This window comes from Thunnus maccoyii, chromosome 20 (assembly GCF_910596095.1).
Source record: "Thunnus maccoyii chromosome 20, fThuMac1.1, whole genome shotgun sequence".
NCBI classification, from domain to species: Eukaryota; Metazoa; Chordata; class Actinopteri; order Scombriformes; family Scombridae; genus Thunnus; species Thunnus maccoyii.
The window spans coordinates 13,788,086-13,811,713 of record NC_056552.1 but is presented as its reverse complement, the minus strand read 5'-3'; the positions used below and the strand labels follow the sequence as shown (position 1 = coordinate 13,811,713).

Here is a 23,628-nt window from a genome sequence, read left to right as displayed (position 1 = left end):
GTGCGCGTGCGCCTGTGCCCAAGAAAATACCAAAGCATCAGCAGAGAGGCGACTTTACGCAAAAAAAAAAAAAAAAAAAAAAAAAAAAAAAAAAATCAAGTGCGCGTCATGCGTTTTAATCATCTTCTGGAGTATGTTATGTTACTCCGCTTGACATTCCTCTCATACCTCCTCCCGGTCACGGATCTCCCACGGGGGTGCGCGGTTGTTTAGGCAGAGAACTTCCATGAAAAACCAAGGCTGTAAAAGCACACAGTACAGTACACCATCGGTCTTTTTTGAGAAAACTATACTATCTGCATGAATGCGTGATGAGGTTATATCGATGCCATTGTCTTTTTGTCAGAGTTTAAACATGATTCAAACATAATTTCTTGTGTTTCTGGCTGATCTGTGGATGAAACGTAGTTAGACAGACTTTTTATACAATAGACTGAATCCACATTTCTGACAGGATTCTCACCTTTCCAAAGATTGCGAGGTTCCCTGTTGATTTGAGGGTTTTTTTGTGTGGCAAAGTTATGGTTTAGATTAGGAGGCGCCAAAAGTATATTGATGCGACACCTCCCTCTCTCAATGTAACAACTCAAGTCAAACTCTTACGCAATTTATCATAGGACTCACTATGCTGTATGTTTGGAGGAGCAATTAACGCGTGTGGTTTACTGTCGCTGCAGTCTGGATGCTGCAAACTGGGAGGAGGTGCGGTGTGGAGCAGATTAGGAAGAAGAGGAGAGCGCTGTTGTTCCGTCACAACTCGGCTCTGTCTAGCCCAGTCAGTGTAGGTTATTCGTCGAAAACGGGAGCGCCGGGCTGCATTCCACAGAAGTTGCTGCCCCATCACTCCTGACAGCAAACTTTGGGATTGTTTGATTTTATGAGAGGAGAAAAGCGAGAGATAAGAAGGTGAAACAGCGAGGGAATGGAGAAGCACAAAGGTAAGAGGAGGAATTTCAACTTTGTGTCATTTACAGGAACTTCTAACCCTCGGCTCTCTCCATGACATTGTTGACAACGCATCCTAATGGGCTATACTCAAACTCTCTCTGAAAATGCTACTTCAGAATAGCAATTTTTCAGAAAAATACTCCCAAAGCGACTGTTTATTTATTTATTTTTTCTACATGCAGATGACACATGAATCCACCCATGACATTCCTTTGATTTTGGATACATGAGATTCATTTGCATGTTGCCAGCAGCCTGGATGTGCTATTTCTGCTTTTTTTTTCAGTTTGCCAACACAATAACAAACATGTACATCTTCTGAGACATTTATTCTTGTTCTGGTTGGTCTGTGCTGCAAGAACTCATCGTTTTACTGGTCACCTGACATTAATAATCATTTTTAAAAGTCCCCTGGTGGTGGGTTCCTACTTAAAATGCAAAGGCTGTCTTGTCAAATAAGTTGGCTGCCTTTGGGCAACTGTGCTGCATCAAACCGAAACCACTTAGAGTTGAATGCACTCTGTTTCACCACTGAGGATATGAAGATGTGTTGCTTATCCCTGAACCGCCTCCCTTCCAAGTGGGCTCCATAAAATAGTTTACACTGTGGCCACTGATAAATTCCAATAGCAGCAACATTGTTCTCACAGCATACCTCAAATTCCTGTGGTTATTTGTCCATGAGGGATGAGCAAGGCCATTTTAAAACTTCCCGATTGACATAAACAAAGAGCCAAAATGCTGAAATCTTCCTCAGTCAACCATGAGCTGCACCTCACCTTGCTGTCTGAACATCAAAGGCAATGTCAGAAGCTACTTAGAGGGGAGGTTCGTTATCTTTGGACCTGATGGAAGAAACATGATTGTTCTACACGTCCTCGCCTTCACTGGTCCGGCTGAGAAAACAATGGCATCTAGTCTAACTGGAATGGAATCACCACAATTTGAAAGATTGCAGTCTTGTTGCAACGTTTCTGTCCTCCAGCTGACTAGACAGCCCAGTTTGTGTACTCCTACACTCTTTCTGGCTCTCTCAGTGTAAATAGACAGTGTTGTAAGCTGCCAAATGCATGCAGAGGTGTTCTGTGTATAATTAACCTGTGAGCGGATTTCATTAGCTATGTGGAGGCCTCAGATTGGTCTGTGCTCAGTTCAATCATTCGTTCGGTCACGTGTCGAGCCGAAACAGCAACAAACAGGTATTTTTCAAACAAAAAATAAAAAATTTCTGGTTTCAGCTTCTCAAATGTGAGGATTTATTGATTTTCTCTGTTTTATATCATTTTAATGTATTTAAAATTGGTATGTTGGTTGGACAACACAAGTTATTTAGATGCCAGTTTTGGCTTTGGTAAATTGTGATGGGCATTTTTATGACATTTTATAGACTTAATGAATGATGAATTAATTGAGGAAATAAAATGAATCAATAATTAGCCCTAAGCTCATGCAATATCTCTGTATACATTGATAAGATTCTGACAAAATTTAAGGGAGTGATACGTCTCACTGTGTTTCAGCATTTATGGGGTTGCACTGATTGTCCACCAGGGTAGCTACACTGTTCACTTGATTTCTGTTTGTTAAAACTAGGTGGGCTGGGAATGCTTCAGTATGTTTCAGTATTTTAAAACCTAAAGTGCTTAGCAAAGATGAGCATTGATTTGTTTACAATCAACTAATCAGGCTCTGAACCCTACCTGTAAGGAAATGGTTGCACTTTTCAAATTACAATGACTGGATTAAGAGGGGAGATTCATTTACAAGCCAAAGATATTTTCAGGCTAAGTAGGGAGAAACACGAGTAATGAGGATGTAATTTATTAGAAAAAGGGAGAGCTGAGGACAGGTAGAATGAACCTTGCACCTGAGAGTTACATAGTGCAGAGAATGAGCTGGTATGAAGGGCAGAAATGAAGGCAGGAGTTTACTCTTCTGGCAGCTGTATGCAGCAGCACCAGGACACTGAATTAGATACTAACAGCCACAGGCTGTTAGTGGAGGGGGTACAGTAAGGGGGAACCTGAGAAAATTTTCAGGGAGGCCAGTGACAAGGCAAGGCATTGTTTAGTATTCTGGATATGCTCCCTGTTTCTCAGACCTGACTCATGCAGGTTTCATTCCTGCAGCAGCTCATGTCACTGATTCTCACACCTTCTGCCAGAAACGAGGATCAAATTAAGGAAACCACCTGAAGCAGTGTTTTGTTTGAATGACCTTTTGGGTCGTGATGGGACATGTTTGAAAATCATTACAGTAGGGGATGTATTTTGGCAGCATTGCCAAGAGATGATTAGACCACTTTTTATGCAATTATTGGCCCATTGGTCACTTTGCCCAGCAGCTAATCACCACTCCACATGCTAATGTTTCAACATAGAAAATGTTGAATAGTCACACTGTCAAAAATATTTATAGTTTTCTTGCATGGCTTTGTTTATGCGAACTGTCCCAGTGACTCTTGATTACCCCGAAATATAATGAAAGCATCACATACATTTCAGAATGATATCCTACAATGGAAACCTATATAACACACATATTGTAATAATTAAAAGTACAATTTCCTTAAATATTCCCATAACCCTTGGAATGGAAGCATACTTGTTTATTTTTTTGCAAGAGCTTATCCAGTATTTATTATCTTCCTTTCCTTGTCAATCAGTGCCCTTGCTTGTTTTGCTTTCCATGTTATTATGGATCCCAGCAGTTTCTGAGTAAAGCACTGTGCTGGCTTCACATTTTATACAGCTGGGTTTCACTCAGAAAAGTGTCAGGACCTTTGATGATGGTTCCTTTTCTTTTCCTTCAGCGTCAGCCGTCTTTAACAATAATCTGGTTCTGTGATCAGTGCCAAAATAAAATAGAAGACAAATGGAGGCCGACTGACAGACTTGGTGATGGCCTTTTTTTGAAATAGTGGATAACTGAGTTGACACACATGCAACTAAAAACTGTACAAACTAAAAATGCTACAAAATCACCCATTATTAGCTATGGCTTGTCATGAAATTTGGTACAGACATTCATGTCCCTCAGAAGATGAATTGTAAGAACTTTGGTGATTCCTTAGCTTTTCATCTTGCACCATCATCAGGTCAAAATATTAATCTGTCCAACACTTTGGTTTCTGACCAAATACCTGCAAAACGTTCCCATCAACCTCAGCTTTGTGTTTAGTGCTCATAATTGTGCTCATTGCTAATGTTAGCATGCAAACTGTAGGTGAACATGGTAAACATTATACCTAATAAACATCAGCAATTTATGACACAAGAAAAATAAAAATAAATAAATGACCATGATTAATTAAAAATAAATGCTAAATAAATAAATAAAACAAAAATTAATGAAAAAATGTGGAATAAATACATTTGGAAATAAATAAATGTGGAAATAGATCAATAAATTAGTATGAAAATAAAAAAATAAATAATTTGCACATTTATTTATTCATTCCCTTTGACAAAATTAAAATGTATTCATTTATTTTTAATCAATTAATGAGTTATTTAGTTCCTGTTTTCACTTTTGGGCCCTCATACATGTTAGCATCGTCACTGTGAGAATGTTAGCATGCTGATGTTCAGCTTAAATCAATGCAGTGACTGAGTACAGCCTCATTAAGCTGTTGCTGTTGCTGCAGAAATATAGTCATGTTTTTATTATAAATTGTTTATGCACACTAAATAGTTTGTAATATTTGATGATGCAGTGAAAAACGTAAACTTGTTGCTTTAAAGTTGTTTTCACATTAAGTGGTACTCTAGCTGGTGTTTCAGAGCTTTGGGTTTACTTCAGTGACCATGTCAATTAAAATGAATTCAGTGCAGTCAAAATAAATAATGTTTGACTAATCCAAGCTGAAATGAGAGTAAAGGTGCTTTTGTGACAGTGAGTCAGTCAATGGGTTTAGTGGGTTTGACCTCCCATGAGCTCAGCAAGGACAGGCTAAGATGTAGGCCATCAGGGCTGGCATGAGCTCTGCCGGTTCACTTGTATGTGTGTCATGGGGTGTACTTGCCAACGGGGAGCAAGTGTGAGTGCGGGTAATTCAGGAAGCTGGACTGGGCTATAAAAATGATGAAAAGAAAGACGGTCTTCCTGCTCTGTGGCAGTCGGGTGCTCCATGTGAGTTCAGCCCTTTTCGCCCTCTGGGTCCTGCTCTTGTTCATTTTCGACACATCAAACGTGCCTTTGTTTATTGGATACAGGAGCTCTGGATCAGACCTGTATTGTGATTTACTTTTTCTCACCAGGTACTCTTTTGAAGGAATACAGGAGAACAGAAGCCTACACACTTGTAATCATGCACATGTGCACACTCACTAGTTCGTACTCTCCCTGCAGCCCTCCTGGCCACTTATCTGTGGGATAATAACTAAGCAGAGAAGCTTTTATGTGGGTGACTCTGAGGCGGCATTGGTAGTTAGTTTTTATTTGTCAGCAGTTGCTTCTAGTCTGTTGCTTTCTTTCTCATCAAGCCAAGACTGTGGAGGCTTGTAAAGCTTCACTTTTACTTGAAACATGAATCAGTTTATCACACATATTATATCCTAATTGAAAAATGACTGATGGTAAATGCCCACACAAAGGGATATATACATGTGTGCGCACACCTCTCACACCTCAGAGCATCTAGGATGCAGTCTTTGACTGTTGGTGAGATCCTGCAGAGCAAGGAAATGTTTTTGGGGAAGAAGAGAGGGATGTAGGCAGTGTGCTGCATTAAGAGGAGATGGCCCCATACAGAGTCTCTTCTGCCTCATGGCCCAGGGCAGACAGATTTTTCATCTTTGTGTCTGTTTGTGAGAAAAAACAGGGAGAGGAAGAGAGTCTTTTGAACAACTAGTCTGGAATCACAATGTTACTATCATTCCCTCATGAAGAAGATAGCCAACTTATCTATACTGTTGAATCGGTCGCATTGAGTTTACGGCATGTACTCTGCTCAGATAATCCTTTTAGGATGCTTTGGTGCAAAAATATCTTTAATCCTGCATTAATTTATTTTTTTGTTTTTTGTCATTTGGGGCAATGCAAAAATCTTTAAACACAACATTGACGTATTATCACATTAAGTTGAACAAAGGTGTGGTGTGATATCACCCATTGGTTTGCAATGGAGCTGGTTTGAAGGCCAGAGTTGCTGCTTATTGTCGGCGCCATCTTTTCCGTTTAGAGTCAGGACCTAAATAAGGAGTGCGGGGTGTTGTGTTTCACGCTCTGGAAAAACATCCCGCTACCTCAGACCGAAGCGAACGCTAGCTTACTGGGAACACTGAGCAGTGCACAATTGGGCTAACATTAGCTACTTTAGCTGAATTTTGCTAACAGGTGCTAACTTCGAATGAAGCAATCATTTCCAAATCATTACCTTATTAGAGGTTGATTGAAACCATAATGAGTCATTGAAAAACAATATTTACTTAGTATTTCTAAAGAAAAGATGTGTAAATAGGAGCTAGGGACTTTTTGGAACCAGTATCTGGCAGCCATCCGTGGCCTTGCACTTTAACTTACTTCCGCACTGGCTTCAGCCTCAAGCCGAGGTAGTTGCAGCTTGAGCGAGACTCAACCAAAACTGTAAAGGTTCTGGCTGTAAAACTAAAATAATAAGAAAAAGGCTAAAACTGCAGAGTTTGGTGATAACTCTCTGGGGGTGCGTCACTGCGAGCGATTCAACTTTTCATTTTACACATAGTCATTTCATCCGTTGTTAATATGAAAAAAATAAGAGCAGCTTTAAGAGGTCATATTTTAAACTTTCACTTTTCATTTATGTCACCAGCTCACACCCTTCACGAAAAGTCACTGGCTTTCGACATTCTGCTGTCTTGAAAATGCTTTTTTTCAGCATTAACATTCCAGTAAATTAAAACTGTCATGCAAGTTGAGCCAGCAACTCCTCTTCAGTATCTGAAAACATATTTTAATGAAATACCACTTTAATATCATCCATCAAGCTTTGACAGTCTCTCTGTGTCATATCATATTAGTAAATGGCTGATTTTGTTTTTGTGGAAAAGGATTCTAGCATTAACCTCTAGCCTTTATTTTCATTCTGCTCTATAATACTCACTTCCCACATGTCTGTCTTTTTTGCATACATACCCTTTCAAACACCCACCCACACACACACACACACACACACACACACATACACTTACACACACACACACACACATGTTCACTTAGGTCACTTTTGATGACATTACATAGACTTACATTCATTTCCTGTAGACGTACCCTAACCTTAACCACTGACCCAAAAATCAGCTTTTTCTCAATTGGGGACACAGCTTTGTCCCCAATTGAACAAGCTGTCCCCAATTAACTGGTCTTTAGTCTGAAATGTGTCGTGTGCACCCCCCCCCCCAACAAACACACACACACATAAACACACGCACACATATTTACCTTGGTCACTTTTGGGAAATTTACCTAGACCATTAATTTCCTGGAGACTTACGCTAACCCCAACCATAACCACTACTTGCCGAGTAACCTTAACCTAACCCCAACCTTAGCCATTGACTGAAAAGCTGCACAACCTGTCACGAATCAGACTTAAGTCTGGTGTGTGAAAGTAAGCTAATTCACAGCCAACCACCACGTACATGCACACACACACACACACACACATACACACACACACACACACACACACACACAAACTTCATGTCATCATGCCTCTAAGCCGGAGTGTTGAATCTGCAGCTCGAGCCTTTATCTTCAGAAACTACAGTAACATGCATTGCATCCTAATCAAGATGAAGTTGCTCAAGTAGACCAAGGCCCCCTCCTATAAAAAAAAAAAAAGAGATTTACTTGGATTTTGGAGCCCATTAGCATGTTTCGGCTGTAAAACTGCCTGATTTCTCCACGGGCCAAGCTGTAAGTCTGAATATAACAGAGACAGCAGAGATCTAAAGAAAGACTGGAAAAAAGAGAAGAGTGTTCGGAAAGATAAAGCGTGAGAGGAATAAAGGCGAGATTCAATAGTTTGGGCAGAAGGAAGATGAAAGAAGAGCAACTTCATAAAGAAAGTGAAACTACATTTTATAAGTGACTCCGTCTTTACAGCTTCTTTCTGCAGTATTTGTCCTGTATGAAAATTAACGCCTTAATCTGTTGATCATCATTTTAGGATGCAACACTGTATGCATCTATGCTCACATACTCTTTGTGGTCTTTCTTACCGCTACTATTCCCTTTTATCTTTTTCATCATATGACACTGGGGCTTCTGTTTCTTTTCATGTTGTCTCCCTTGTTCTAATCACACTGATGGAACCGGTTTAATAATTAATTGTCATCACAGCATGCCTCAAGCATATTGTACAAGCAGTGTTATTTTTTATCTGCCAAAAAAGAAAAAAAGACAGAAAAAGACACAACATTTACAGTAGCTACAGACCAAAGTGTAGTAGTGATTCTCTGTCATGTGCAGTCCTGACAGGATGGCAGGTTTGCATTTCAGTCAAACATAACTAACTCAAATCAATCCAGTGATTAGTTCCTCTTTTCTGGTTGGAGGCATGTTAAAGCTGCTGTACTGTAGTGTTTAACCAGTGTATTCTGTACACTCTCTGGCTAACACCAAACCACTAGACAGCTTCAAACTCCTCCCACAACTAATCAACAAAAAGATTCCCACAGTGTGAAAAAAACAACAAAAAAAACACGCTTACTGTCACTACAGTAGTATACAATCAGCCACAATCATCTCATTTATCTCCTTTGTGACCTCAATAGACTACAATACTGATACAGCTTTTATTTCCGGACCACTTAAATCAAAATTTGTTCCGTAGTTTTCATAATGGAGGAAATTAAGTCATGTTTGATTCATTAATTGGTAGCTTCAGAAGCTTTTGAATCAGTTTTTCCTCTGCATTGTCTATGTATGAATGAGTGCTTGGATTTAAAGTGCTGTCAGTGTCTATCCTGTCCGCTAGTCAACATTCACCTGGTGTTCCAGGTGTGAATCACCTCTTGACTAAGTTAAACCATGCTATAATTCATTCTGCAGTGTTGCTGGAGAGTAAAAACTCAGGAGGATTTTCTATAAACACCACATCCCAGTGGTTTTAAAACCCAACAACCATGAATTTATTTTAATGGTGTGAGTAAAATAATTTATAAGGAAGTAAGCGGAAAGTCTCAGCCTTTTGTCTGACTTCACATTCTGTTTGCTCCAGATAAATCTATGATAATGATATTTGCTAAGTCTCATTCCAAGAACAATATAAAGTATTTTAGCATAATAGATGAGGCTTTTTATTTGCACTTGACATGCCAAAACCATCAACTTCCTTTGCCTTTATGTTGAAACTAAAGGGAAGGTCAACATAATGCTAGAGAAAGGGAACTTTGTACATTTACCTGTCATGTTTAAGGTCCTATCTTGCTTCCGCCCTCCATTATATTTTTACTTGTCTCTTTTGTCACTTTGTTCACTTCTTTCCAAAGTTCCTTCAGTGCTGCTATCAGACACAGACGGCCCCTTTTCTGAAGTCATCAAGTTGACACTCTCTTTTTTGTATTCAGGTTTCTACGGCAATAACACCAAAACACAGCTTGGATTAATCCAGCCATGTCCATGCAGTCCCTGCCCCACAGCTGAACTGAGCATGCTGAGGGGATACAGACCAGTGCCTGCCAATAATGATAAAATGCTAATCAAATTGGTGTTTTAATATAGGCCTCTGCCATTCTTCTGCCATTCTTACTGAAGCAAGGCCAGGCTGGAAGGAAGCAAGCATACGTGGCTCCTTTCAGTTATACATATTGACCCAAAGGTCAATGTCATTCATGTGTTTAACCCTTGAAGTTTGGTGTGAAACAGTCAAATGATGAGAAAAATCCTTCTGTCTGTCAGTTTGTGACTGTCTACTGAAGCAGAAGCACCTTGAATCTGTAACGGTGTAAAAAAGAACGCTATCATCTAAACATTGTGCTGTTGTGTGTGGCCACTGGTTCCAATTCTGCTTCTTGTCATCACTTCCCTTTGAGGTGGAGCTATAGCTCTTTCATTGGCAGCCATGTGATTCCAATAGATGCTGTGTACTTAGTGCTTTGTATCTTTTGATGTAACCAATCTCACAGATCTACAGTACCAATCATCAGTTTCTTTAAAATGGAATTATGTAAGTTCATTTTCTTATTTATTACAATTAATCTTTTTTATAAATATCTTTCAAAAAAATGAATTTGAATGATTAATTGTTTAAGTTAACATACTTAGATGAGTACGTTCTTATTAAGTAGTTAGACAAGTACAATTTACCTACTCAAGGACTGGACTTTGTCAAGTATGTTTGAGGAGTTAAGGAATCAATGTCTGAGGAATCAACTAGGGAGCTAAACGACTCACATCACATTCAAATACTCATGAGTGAATGACAATAGTTTTGTTGTAAACAAGTTTTATGAGTTTACAAAATGCACGTTGCAAGCATGAGGAATAAACAGAGGGAAGGCTGATTTATTGTCCCTTCATTAATTAATTGTAAAGTCAACATTTTTGAGTTATTGTAAATTAAACATTTTTCACTGTGTTCAGATTAACGAACAAAGAAATTATTGAAATAATGTAATTGATCAGATTAATCATGATTTCTTAACTGATTCATGTACCAACTGATGATAGCATGCTATATAAAATAATTCAGCTATTCACTGCACTGGTCATATTGACTTTGTGTGTATGTGTATGTGTATGTGTGTGTGTGTGTGTGTAAACAAGAATAGAGATAGTCAGGAACAAGCTATTGTCGGTGTTTCATAAAGCACAGTCTGTTGCTGGACATCTCATTGGTAAACTGCTTGGAGTGAGTCTTAGTCATACAATTAGTCAAGAAAAACCGTCTGGCCTAAAGAGAGACAACAGCACCACATCCATATTGTGCCACTGTTCCCCTGCTGCCACTGTGTCCACTGCGATCGGCATCTGGAATACAAACGCACTAAGGAGATGCACCTCTGTAGAATGAAGTCATTGAATGAATGGGCGAGTGAATGGATTGATGGTTGGTGCTGGGTGCATTAGATAGATATGCAGGCAGACAAACACAAAAGAGCCTGTTATATAAAAGTTCAGCAAGTGTAGCGTGGACTTTTTAGCCAGACGTGAAGACAGCAATGTGAGCACATCTGCAGCTATTTTCAAGCATCTGCACCACATCCCAAAATATGACTGTGATTCAGAGTGAAAAGGAAGTGTCCCAAACAGACCTCAACCAGCAGCTCCAAGCTGAACAAGCAAAAAGGCCCGCTTACATTTCAGTGGACTTTCTTGCATCATCAGATTGAAGCAATATAATAATTTAACATTTCATCTTGTTTTTGTTTTCTTTAATTCTCCACACATTTTACTTTTTTTTTTGATCAAAGTCGTAAACATGCTTGAAAAGAGCACAAATATTACATCACTGGAAATGCATTTTTCCTTGAGCATGAATAGATATTCTGGGATTTGAGGAGTTGTTTTTAAAGTAGGACAGATGAAGAGAAATGATGTGTTAAGATGGGAGAAACATAACAAGACTGGTGCAAACCCTAGTGTATGGCTGGACTGTGTATGAAACACTAGAAGAAGTATGCCTGGCTTTGACTGAAGCCAATTTGACATAGGGCCTTTCTCAATACCATGTATGCCAAGTTCGGACTTGGCAAGTTCAAGTCGGAAGTCCAAACTTCCAAGGAAGGGAGGACACAGTAAGATCATCCTGCAATTGGAACAGCAGCATACTTGCTGACAGCAGCAGCTCAGCTTCAACAAACCTACCTAACTGTAGCTTAATAAAATTAATTTTACTATATTTATATTTATGTAAATGTGGTGATATCTGTACATATAGAGCCCCAGAGGCAGCACTGTTGTTCTGTCCAGTAAAAACATGAAGCCTCACTTTACATTCAGACAAACTAATGTGGCAGCTACAATTGTTAGATTTCATCTGTAAGACAAACATTTATCTTCCAAAAGGAATTACATCATATATCAAAATGCTATGGAGACATTAGAGCCAGTAGAAATTTACCAAAGAGCTGCACAGATCAGTTCATCAGGTCATGTTCTCCCCGTGATGACCACGGATGTTGACTGGCCGAAAAGCTGAAGGGTTGGGCTGCTAGCGGCTAAGATGACCAGCCGATGTCACCCGGTCAGCAGCAAAGTGACTGGGTGAGACCAGCTTTTAGCCTGGCTCAAAATCCCCACCATCGCTGCCGGTTGGTGCAAAATGCATTCTGGGATACTTGGCTGTCCCAAGCTTCAGTGGCCTTTGGTCGCCTTTGACCAACAAATGGTCATCACTCAGTCCATGACTCACTCAATCAGTCAGTCAGTCAGTCAGTCACGGACATTCGTGTTTATAGGACTGGCCCCGCTGTTGCGGTCCAGCCAAAAAAGGAGCCAGTTAAAAGAGAAGAAGAAGTACAAACCAGTCACACAAAAAATACAAAGAGAGGCTAAAAGATCTGAGTTTGTTTCTGCCATTCAGAGGATGTAAGTCATCACTTGATGGTTTGGTGAACATGCAAGCGATATACAATACTCACCATGATTGTCTCAAGTCACCAGTTCAAACCCAACTGAGCCCTTATGGGAGATTGAAAAGAAATTCCAGACAGTTCTGTGCTGCTAACATCGAAATGCCAAATAATGGAAAACTGTCACTTCCCATCTAGAGAGCTTTTGACAAGGCACACTGAAGCTGTTTTGGGGACTTCTGTTGTCCCAGTTCCTTTTAACTTTCCTTTTAGGTCTTTGGTTTTTGGTTTTGTTTCTGTGCTTCTTATTTTAGGCACTTCTTTTGGCAGAGACTTGGTGGGAACACTAATTAGATTCATGTCAGCTCATACTCTTCCAGCATCTCTTTGAGACTTATCCCACAAAGTAGGAGTTTAGTGTGTATCAGCAAATCTGTTTAACCTGGAAGCAGTTGGATTGAAATGAGAGGCCATGCATGCCTTGTTAATTAATAAAGTGAAATTCTTGCGCTCTTCTCTGCTAAAATGTGGCCTTTCAGTGTTGATGCAGGGCCTCAAGCCACTCTGAACAGGAAAAGCTGCCAGGATCCTGACAAGACCCTCTTGTTCTGCAGAAGATCTGTTCAAATTTAACAAGGAGTAAGGCAGTACAGAGTCAAGTCCAATTCCTTCTCTCCTTTGAATGAAAACATGACATGGCTTTTTTTGATTACTGTCCTATTTTTGTCTACGTACTTTAGCTTGCAGATAGTTTTGTTTTGTTTGGTTATAAATCCCCATATCAGTCAACATTTGATATCACATACATTTTCGACTGTTTAAGATGCATGAACATTTTCTATATATATATATATATAGCTAACGTTCAGATGTTTTTTCAGTAAAACCTTGTTAACATTAGTAACCATATCAGACAGGAGCTTACCGGCTGTGCTCGATGGCTGTTAATGATTACAAAGAAGCTGTCATTTGTAGTCCAGATGCACGAACAGACATGCATGCAAAGACGTGCGTAGTTTCTGTTGGTTATTTTTGAAGATGCTAAAAAAAGAAGGCCTTATTCAGTTAAGATTTCAGCGAAATTGAGAGAATGAGCCTTTGTCGACCACAGCCAGGGTCACAAGGTAAACAGACGAGTGCTGATAAAAGCCTACGGTAGGTGACAACTAAAACTACAGGAAACATTTGTTATGTGTAATCTGGGCTCTAATGTAATATGTTAAATTGCTTCAGCAACTGTGGCACCATGTTTCACTGAGATCCGGGAAACAGAACAAAAGACTTTTTAACAATCCCCATAAGGGTTAATCTTCCTTGACAGTTTCATTGTTTCGCCTTAACCTAATCAGGCATTACAAATATACCTTAATGATTTGCCAAATTATCAGAGCACCTTTTCAAAAACCATAGAGGTCGATATCTCTAGTGTGGGAGAAATCAAACAAACTAGGTTGTTTATTGTCGTTAATGAGGCAAACAAGGAAGTACAACCTCAGGCAGGAAGAGAAATTCGCCTTGTGATTAGAGTAGGTGTTTGGAAACTTTTACTTACTTTTACTTTTACTTTTACTACTACCTTACTGATTAAAAAAAGAGCTTTATGCTGTAAAATGTACACTATTTCATTCTTACCTGTCCTTTTTATTGTGTTTTTTTATTGGATCAGATTAGTAGAAAACACTGTAGTAGTCTGGCTCTCTGATGGTCTCTCAGATTCCTTTTGGCCATTCTACTGAAGTGAATTGTTTATACTGTGGAGGCTGCGGTCACTCACTGGATGTGCAGTGGGCATCTGGCCAACCCTGCTACAGACCTCCCTGTACTGTCAGCTGACTCCGTTTCCCAGGGTCCCCCAATCCAAAAGGCCATCTGAGTCAATCTCTGCAAACACACAAGGAGGCGAAGCTGGAAAAATGTTTAGATTCATGCTGAGCAGCCAAACATCAGCAGCTAAACAACTTTAAACAACTATTAGAAATGTAATGAAAGTAAATGTGTGTAGTTTTACTCATTTTAGTAATGTTTCAATGCATGCAGCAGAGGAGTCAGTAAACATTTTTGAGGGTCTTTGTCGTTGTTCAAGCTGATTTTAATTACTTTACATCTCCGGTGTGTTTCAGTCTGTGTGTGTGTCTATATGTGTCCAAAGCAGTGATGTTTTCCATCCATGACCACAGGGCCTCTCAGCAGAAGTTGACTCAGCTTGAGTAGGAGTCATTAAAACAACCCAGCTTGCAATAGCTTCAGGAAAGCCTCGCGTCATCTCTGACAGGCAAAGCTTACCCGGATCTGACACCTGATGTTGCAGAAATCTCCCTCTTTCGACGGATCCTTTGATGTGTGTGGGAGTGTAGAAAGGAGGGGAGAGGGCATGAATGTACTCCCCCACAGGGCTCGGTCAGTGATCAGTATGAGCCGGAAGGAGCCACTAGAACAGACTAGCTGACAGTTTTAAATGAGTTCAAACAGAGATGAGCAGTTTACTATCCTTATATTCCTTAGTTTTTATTTTTATTTGAAGTGGAGTTCCTCAGATGATTTTCACGTGAGAATAATATTGTTTCTCTCTAAAAAAATAGTATTCAATTTCAGTTTTAGTTACAGCTTTTTAGTTTCCATAGGTACAAAGACTCTGACCCGACCCACTATCGATTTGTCCCGTGTTTCAGTTTTAAATACAAGTTTAGTATGTATGTGTACAGGTAAAGTCAGTAAATGTACTTACTGTATAGAGCTACTGTATGTGTAATATGATTATCACAGGCTGTTATCTGCCATTATTGATTTGCTATGACCAAAGGATCTACAATGTGGAGTGTGGATTTCTGGCACAATTTCAACTACTTTCAAGGTGCATTGAGAAGGGAAATTATCTTGAGCAACACTTTCAAAACACACTAATGGCAACCAGTGAAGAATCCAGGAAGTTACTGGCTGCAACCAAGAAATAGTTTGGCACAAAGCAAGCTGTAAAACTGGGATTTTTGTTTTTACACTTTGGTTCTTGTACCAATTCTACAAACAAGGTATAATGTTCTAACTAGGTAGCTTTAGAAGTGCTGGTAGGTGCTTTTTGTTACTATTAGATAGAGATAAGCTAGCTGTTCCCTTGTTACCAGTTGTTGAGATAAGCTAATGTTAAGATAGCTGGCCGCTCATGGTAGCTTAATAGTTACTGCGCAGACACGAGAGTGGTATCAATCTTCTCATTTAATCTCAGTAAAAAAGTGAATAAACGGATTTTCAAAATGCCAAACTATTCTTTTCAGTAAAATATTTCATGCTTTAGATTTGGCTTGTTTTAGCTTTAATTTACTGTCATATACTTGTTATTTAAAGAGTAACTTAACAAGAGGCTGAATAACAGTGTTTTGCCGCCTTCTCTGGCTAAAAGTCTGCTTCACCTATGGTTGGGTGTGGTCAATAGTGTGCTCTGCTGAACCTCTAACCACACTCACCAGTGATGTCACAGGGTCCCAGAGTACACCTGTACATTACTGCAGCATGGTGAGAAGTTAAACCAATGGAGGTCAGCAAAAACAAGATTTTTAAGGGATGTTTTTTACTTGATTTTGAGGCTAATTGAGTATATTGCTGCAATACTTACTTACATTATCATAATTACATTTGACCTTGTATACGCTTATAGTCTTCTGGAGGTGAATTTTGTTTCTATTTTTAACATTAGTCAAGTGGAAACAAGCTATGGTAAAGCATCAAAAACATCTAAAAATGGCAATGGCACACACTCTTGGGGGGATTTTATACATTCCTGTGTCTAAGAAGAGTATGACACCCCCACCAGTATCTGCCCCACCTTTTCCTTTAATAAAGTCTTTCTTCTTTATACCCCCTCTGCCTCATACACTGAGGCCCACTGTAGCAAGGGGCCTATTCATGAGGCCAAGAGACAGTGAAGGGAAACACAAAGAGCTCCCCACACAGTGGAGAGGGCTGTGAGCTCAGCGCTGACCCCTGAAGGATGTGTGTGGGCTGCACCCAGACACTGGGGCCCCGCCGACTCCTGCCCAGGCTCCTCCCTCCTCTTGACTTGACCTTTCACTAAACCCATACAACTCCCAAAACAACCTCAAACAAGGACTGTCAATAGCAACTGTTTGAAGAGAGATGACTGAATGACATAAAGTCTGAATGGTTATCGACTGTTCCCAAAAACCTCTGAAGAGTCTCTACCATGTAAAATGATGGCATGCCGCACATTGCTTGAAGCACAAAAGCAAGACAGTGAGAATGAACAGCTGAAATCAGTATTTTAAGACAAGTCCTTGAGTTGAACTCCCTGATATCAGATATAAATTAAAGTATAATATTCTGAATGCGTCTGCCTGGAAACTTCACAAGCTTTATTAGTCAAGGCTTTTCTTTTTCTTGTGGATAGTAATCGTGACAGCTCTAGGCTAAAGCCATTGTTTTAAAAGTCTCCTAAATGTTTTCACACCAAGAAATGTGTAATAAAATTTAGCATGAAGGATTTCTTGTTTTGCTATACCTCTGAGACCCTCTTTTCTGTGTGTGTGCTTCCAGTGCTGGACCAGCTCCTGACAGAGCTCCACCGCTTCCTGCTCATCCTGGACAAGGAGACCCTGAGTGGGAATGCCACCATCCAAAAGGGCTTGCTCTCTGATCTCCTCCAATCCTACAGAACTTCAAATGGTATGAAGGAAAAAACTGAGAGTAGAAGTGTAGGTTCTTGAACAGAGAATACTGACCATTTCAAAGCATAGTGGATATACTGTATATAGAGTAGAGCATTTCATTGCAAAAAATGGTTTTTCAGTCTGGAAATCATCCATTGTGGTTACTTTTATGTTTTTCCCAGGATGTCAGTTATTGATTAAGTCACTGCAAGACAATATTTCTCTCAATAACCACCATTTAGTACTGTGAGTTGACATTTACCTACCATGATGGCTGCTGAGTGTCTTAGAGTTCTTGCTCCAAGAAAGTAAATCTATGCATTTAATAACAACATAACAGGGACTCTTAATCAATTAGGTCAGGCATACTGGAGAGGTTAACCAGTTAGCCTATTAGCCTACATGCATTGGCCAGTTATCACCTATAAGACAAACAGGTATATTTTCTGCTAAGATCAAGGCCATCTCCAACTAGAGCTTGGTCATAAGCATTTCTTCAGTATAATTCGTCCTCACTTACATTTCCGAATGTTGTGGTATTTGTGATTACATGACAGTTTCATTGGTTGAAGTTTAACCACAAATGTTTAAATATGGGGTTTTAGCTGGCAGTGGCTTTATGCAGAGCACCTTATGTAACGGGTTGTCATGCCCTGTGGTTCCCACAATTCAATAAGCTTACATCGTCGGCAGTTTGACTAATGAGAAGCTATCAAACGACCCATTGTGGAATTATTTTGCTATTTTAAACTCTCAGTAACCACCATGTAATAATGATACTCTTGCAGGCCTGTATTATCAAGCACATTTGGGGTCTTTTAGCTCATTTTAGTAGTTGAAAACCACATTGTGGTGACTGAATTAAACATTTTTGCCTACATCTCTAATACCACAACATTAGGAATTAAAAGGAAGGTTTCCTGTATCAGACGACCATTTTTTATTTGGTGGATGTTTGCGGTTATTAGTTTTACACTTACAAGCAATCTTAAAGCAAACAAAATGCCTCTTGCTACTATATTAAACGATGCATGACCTGTTAAAGTATTCTGTCAAACAGCTCAAGACAAGTTTATTTTTCTTGCTCACTGGCTATGACACTAAACATGAAAATGGCGCAACTGCTGGTGGGCTGATGTGATTTATTGTGGCTGGAAGTTATGTTATCAGCCTCAGCTCCTAGGTGTGTGATCAATTGGGAATAATGATTGAAATTTTGCTGCTACTTTAGAAACCTGAGCTTCATGTAATGGAGTGAGAACTTGCAGAGTTATGAAACCATTAGACAGTAGTATGTCCAGAACTCATACTGGCCCAAAATCTTTCCTTCATGCTAATCCTTGTAATACCAACTTCTTTTAAATTGACTGTCACTTTTGGATTGAAAAGGCCAATATGGGTTTTTCAACTCCCTCTGTGTCTCTCTCTGTCCGACACACACAAGCAGTCATGCTTTTCCATGTTCAGGTCCTGGACTTGTCTCTCCATACTTCCTCTCCTGGCTCTGAGCTGTATCATTTTTCCGAAGCTACATTTATCCTCTGGGGACGCTCACTTCCTTTGAGCAGCAGTTTATAAATAGCATTTCAAGTCCGTTCCCCCGAAAATCTGTTTTCACTGTACAGGAAAAACATCGTTTCATTCTGCTGCTGTTTGGTTTCACCTTGTGATATCTATTTCAAAGGAGAAACCTTCTCCAGAGTATCACCCAAGGTTAGAGTTTTGTTTGATTTCCTCTCAGGGTATAATCGTAGTCTAAAATATTCAATTCAATTAAACAACCTTCCTCAAAACTGCGCTACAGCTCCGGAATAAATTCCCATGACAGGTTACAGTAACCAGCTGGAGCCTGCTGTGCCAAAACCGCAGGGTTTATTGTTTGAGAAAAGACATTCGTTCAAACTGTTTATGTGGCAAAGTTATGGCAGTGTCTTCGCCAGCTTGTAATTACTCCACCATGTTGAGACCGACATTAAACCAAACACAGTCTTTTTCTCACTAAGCTGTCTTCCACACCGGTGTATGACATGAGGTTTCATCATCTCCCCATGTTGCCTAAATGATCTGATTGCTCGCATCGGCCCATAAATATTTACATTTGAGTGCACAGAGGAGTCAAGTCGAGTCTCTAATAGCTGCCCCAATCATTTGTCCAATAAGATTCAGCTCCTCTCACCATGTGAAACACTTACATCACTGTGCCTTTATTATTGTCATGGGAAAACATAACTCTGACAATAATTACTTTATTCACTAAATTTCAGTTGGATTACACTTTGGGTTGAGAAAACTTTCTGACTGGGTAAAACTGTAGCTTTTGTTTCTTGTAGCAGAATTCTACAAATTCCACACCTGATTTTTCTTTAGTGAATTTGAATTATATGCTGATATGAAGTATAAGTACAATTGTAAATTTCTCTGAAGTGTAGATTGGTCTAAGCAGATGCACAAAGTTCAGGAGCTGCATTGTATATTTAGCTGTGCGATCCTCTAAAACTTCAAAGATAGAAGTGACACAGTGCTCTATCTGTGCAGGCAAGGAGTTTTCTGACTAATGTCTGATGAATGCCTGTCGCAGTAGGAGTGGGTGTCAATAATGGGCTCAACTGTCTGCACAATGGGCCGTTTGTTTGGGTGAAGTCCCCCTTTAATCCCAGACTTTTGACAAACATGATGAAAGTTTGTTTGCTACTTTCCCATCTGTGCTACAAGTGAAAGGGGAAATATGCTTCAGGACACTCCTCATGTGATTGTATACAGATAAATCACATTGTGAATATACAACAGAGCGAGACAACCTCAACAAATGGAGATGAGTGTCAGATTTGTGAGCTGCTCCAGTTACAGTAACTCAAATATCCAGTTGACATCAAAATTAACTTTTATAGCATACAGGTATCTCCAATCTTCTACAATATTAAAATGAAATTTAATTTCACAACTAATCAGAAAAAAGACAACAACTTTGTCACTGAAAGTATAGTATAGTCAATGTGGACGCATTCATGATAAAACCCAGAGGCTTCTGGGAATCAAGGAATAAATAAATGTGTCTAGGGAGCATCCAGGGTCCTCACCTTACCAAAGATTTTACCGAAATAGCGCTTGTCTTGTGTTCCTTACTGGCACCAATCACATGCTTATTTTCAGTTTGATTAAAGCTAATGTGATTACTGTATTGGAGAGTCATGCACGGAGCTCTGTCCTGTAGAATAACTGTGCAAGGGCTAAAGAGGTGCAACATTTTGGACACTTTCATCCTTCATCCAGTTGTCCTCATCCTATTTTTATTCATCTTAAGTGCATAGAGTGTACCAGAGTATTTGTAGGGATAATGCAACTCTTATACTGCAGATGCAAATCGTGCATGTGTCACTTTTACAATACATGACCTAGTCTATGTGTCTAGTGTGTCTAATGGGGCTATTTAAACAGCTACTTCTAGTTTATTCAGAGTACCAAGGCAACTTCCATGAAGATTGTGCTGAACTATTCTGATGTCACCCGTTAACCACCTTTTGCTGTTTCCATGTAGGTGCTGACGAGGAGTACATCTACATGAACAAAGTCATTGTTACTGGGAAGGACAAAGGCGACAAAGGTGTGAGTTTCAAAAGGTTCCTCTCCAAAGTGTGATACTGATATTCGATGGGGATTTTTTTTCCTAAAAGGTAGCTGAAATATAATCTATAGAGAAAAGTATTTTATCTTCTTGTTGGAACCAGGGATTATGGCACAGTATAGCATTTTTAGCCATGCATGGCTCTATGAATTGCAACGTCATTAGATCTAATACTCAGGTTAAAATATATCAACAACTGTCAGACAGATTTCCATTAAAGTGTTACACACATTCATTTTCCCCAGAGGATGAAGCCCACTGACTTTTCCTCTAGCACCACTGGTTGACATTTTTGTTTTTGTCCATGAAATATAGTGCATCCATAGTGAATCCTTATGACTTTTGTGATCCCTTATCTTTTCATCCACAACCACCAGCAGGTCAACATTTGTCCAGTATTTTGGCTTATGACCAAATATCTGCAAAACCAATGACATCCCATCAGCCTCAGCTATACTTGGCTGTGCTTGGTGCTAATTAGTAAATGTTAGCATCCTAATATGTTAAACTAAGATGGTAGACACAGTATTATACCTGCAAAACATCAACGTTTCAGCATTGTCACTGTGAGTATGTTAGCATTTACCTCAAACACAGATGTACATCCTCAAAGAGCTGCTGGCATGCTGTAGGCTCTTAATCTTGTTAGAAGACAATAAACCTTTTAGTTAGTACCATATTTCATTGACTTTCATGTTTGATTAGGGTCATTCTTCAACAGTCCTCATACACTGTTTATATTCATAAACAGAATTAGTACACACAAACCCTAAAATATTAGCTTGGGCAAAGCTTTTTCACATTCAGTGTAAGCACATGATACTTAAAGTATTTAAGTACATGTCCTGATAGGAGTGTGCTGTTACCTACTGCAGTATTCCAGTTATCTCTCCATTTCAGACTAGCCTGGCTTGAGTTTTGGAATGCATTATCTCTGTAAGGGATGTTTCTGCTTGTTTCCAACTTGGAACTAAACTTTTGAAAAAAAAAGTCTCCCATTTTCTAAGATACTCGTATTTTGAGATTGTCCAAGTTGGTCAAACGCCAGTGCATACTTGTTAACTTATTGCACCTCATACTCAAAGGGACATGAGTCAAGTCAATAGCAGACACATGCAGCAGCCCCCCAGCTCCCCACCTCTCACCCACCATTTCCTGTCTGATTCGTCGTAGCTCCTCACAATCTGAAACTGACCTGTTTTGTTTGGACCACGATAAAGAATGTGGTTTGAGCAAGCACAAGACTTAACACACATAGTTTCTGCAGCGATGCTAGCAAAGCCGCAGATTTTCTTTCACAGAGACTGAAAGAAAGTGGGGGCTGAGATGTGAAAATTTATCTTAATTATAGTTATCTCAATGCAATTAGATGCACATTATGTGGAAATACAGGTATACAACTGGAAATTTTGCTTAATGGCCTGAACAACTTACTTTTGTCATGAGCCCCACAGGTCCAAGCCTTTTTTTTTCTTTTGGTGTTTTATGCATAATATGATGTAAATGAGTTCATTTTTAAGACAGAGAAATATACACTGAGAAAATTTTAAAGAGAAAATGTTAAAAGCTGAGTCGAAGTCACTGTGTCAAAGTTCTGCCCTTGTATTTCTATGTAAATTCACATATAAATATTAAAGTAGAAATAGAAAGTAGGTGAAAGGTCTGAGGATAGAGGAAGTGGTAAACAATGGGATACCAAGTAGTCACTTATCTTGGCAGAGATATACAGAACACTATCCCACCCTGGGAGTCAAAAGATTGCAACATAAATCTGAGGGATTGCGGGATAACAGAATGGAAAAGCAGAAAAAATCTTTTTTTTGTTTTGCTTTAATGTGGTTTATTTTTTAAGACTGTCTTCCAATATTGGCTTTTTTGTTATAAATGTGTAATAACTTGACCTCTTCAAGCCTCTTAGAATATTCAAATAAAACAATCTGAGAAGGAATAATCACAACTCACAACATATGCAACCAGTGATGACAGGTCATGAGTACATGGCCTCATTTTAAAGTAATTCCACATTTGGAAAGTACACTTAGTTGTTTTCTTGCCAAGATTTAGATGAGAAGATAGATATCACTCTGTAAGCTGTATGCTAAATATAACACTACAGCCAGTAGCCAGTTAGCTTAGCTTAGCATACAGACTGGAAATGAGCCTGGCTCTGGCCAAATCTGCCTATTAGCACCTCTAAAGCTCACCAATGAACACATTATATCTACATGGTCAGAAAAAAGCCAGCTGTTTCCCCATGTTTCCAGTGTTTATGCTAAGCTAAGCTAACACACAGATATAAGAGTGGTATCAATCTTAAAAGCAAAGCATACATTTCCCAAAAATGTTCCTTTAAGGGGGTCACAAGTCAGAAAGGTTTGGAAGAACTGTGTGCTTCATTGTTAATTAAAGGGTAAATGTACTAAAAACCACAGCTCTTTCATCTCTTAGTCTTTCCCAATTTTCTTGATCCTGAAATGTGGTGCTGTGTGTTTTGTGTAATAGGATTGTTGCTACCCTACAAATGCTCCCCCTTGATTTGAGTTATGTGGTCACTGTAATTTAACAACGAAGGGTCTTGTGCTCACAGTGAGGGTTAGGGATACCAGGAAGCATTGCTATGTATAGGAGACATCTCAACATCTTGAAATAGTGTAGAATGAAAATAGCTTGAATTCTGACTTGCATGATAAACCTTTCATTTATCCATATTTTCCATATGTTCATTTTATAACGCTCAACATAAATGTAAGAGCTCACATTTCTGGTATGCACTGACATCTTACTCTATACTTTTATGGCCTAGATGACAGATCAGATGCCCTGGTCAATGGAAAAGCAGCAAAATATGTCCCTGTCCCACAGAAGAGCCTTCCTGACCTGCCGCCCCCCAGAACAGTAAGTG

At 39.4% G+C, this 23,628-nt stretch overlaps 1 protein-coding gene across 2 annotated transcripts in view; it reads left to right on the top strand.

The window, feature by feature from the left end:
- Nucleotides 1–696: 696 nt before the first annotated feature.
- The window catches only part of afap1l2 (actin filament associated protein 1-like 2), a 41,136-nt gene continuing 18,204 nt past the window's right edge, over nucleotides 697–23,628 (top strand). Inside the window, exons 1-4 of one of the 2 annotated variants that reach the window (XM_042397417.1) lie at nucleotides 697–938; nucleotides 16,992–17,120; nucleotides 20,640–20,705; nucleotides 23,530–23,621. In XM_042397417.1, coding sequence (XP_042253351.1) covers nucleotides 923–938; nucleotides 16,992–17,120; nucleotides 20,640–20,705; nucleotides 23,530–23,621 — 303 coding nt within the window. In that variant the 5' untranslated portion in view covers nucleotides 697–922. The remainder of the gene's footprint in view (nucleotides 939–16,991; nucleotides 17,121–20,639; nucleotides 20,706–23,529; nucleotides 23,622–23,628) is intronic. The other variant, XM_042397418.1, reaches the window with a different exon arrangement.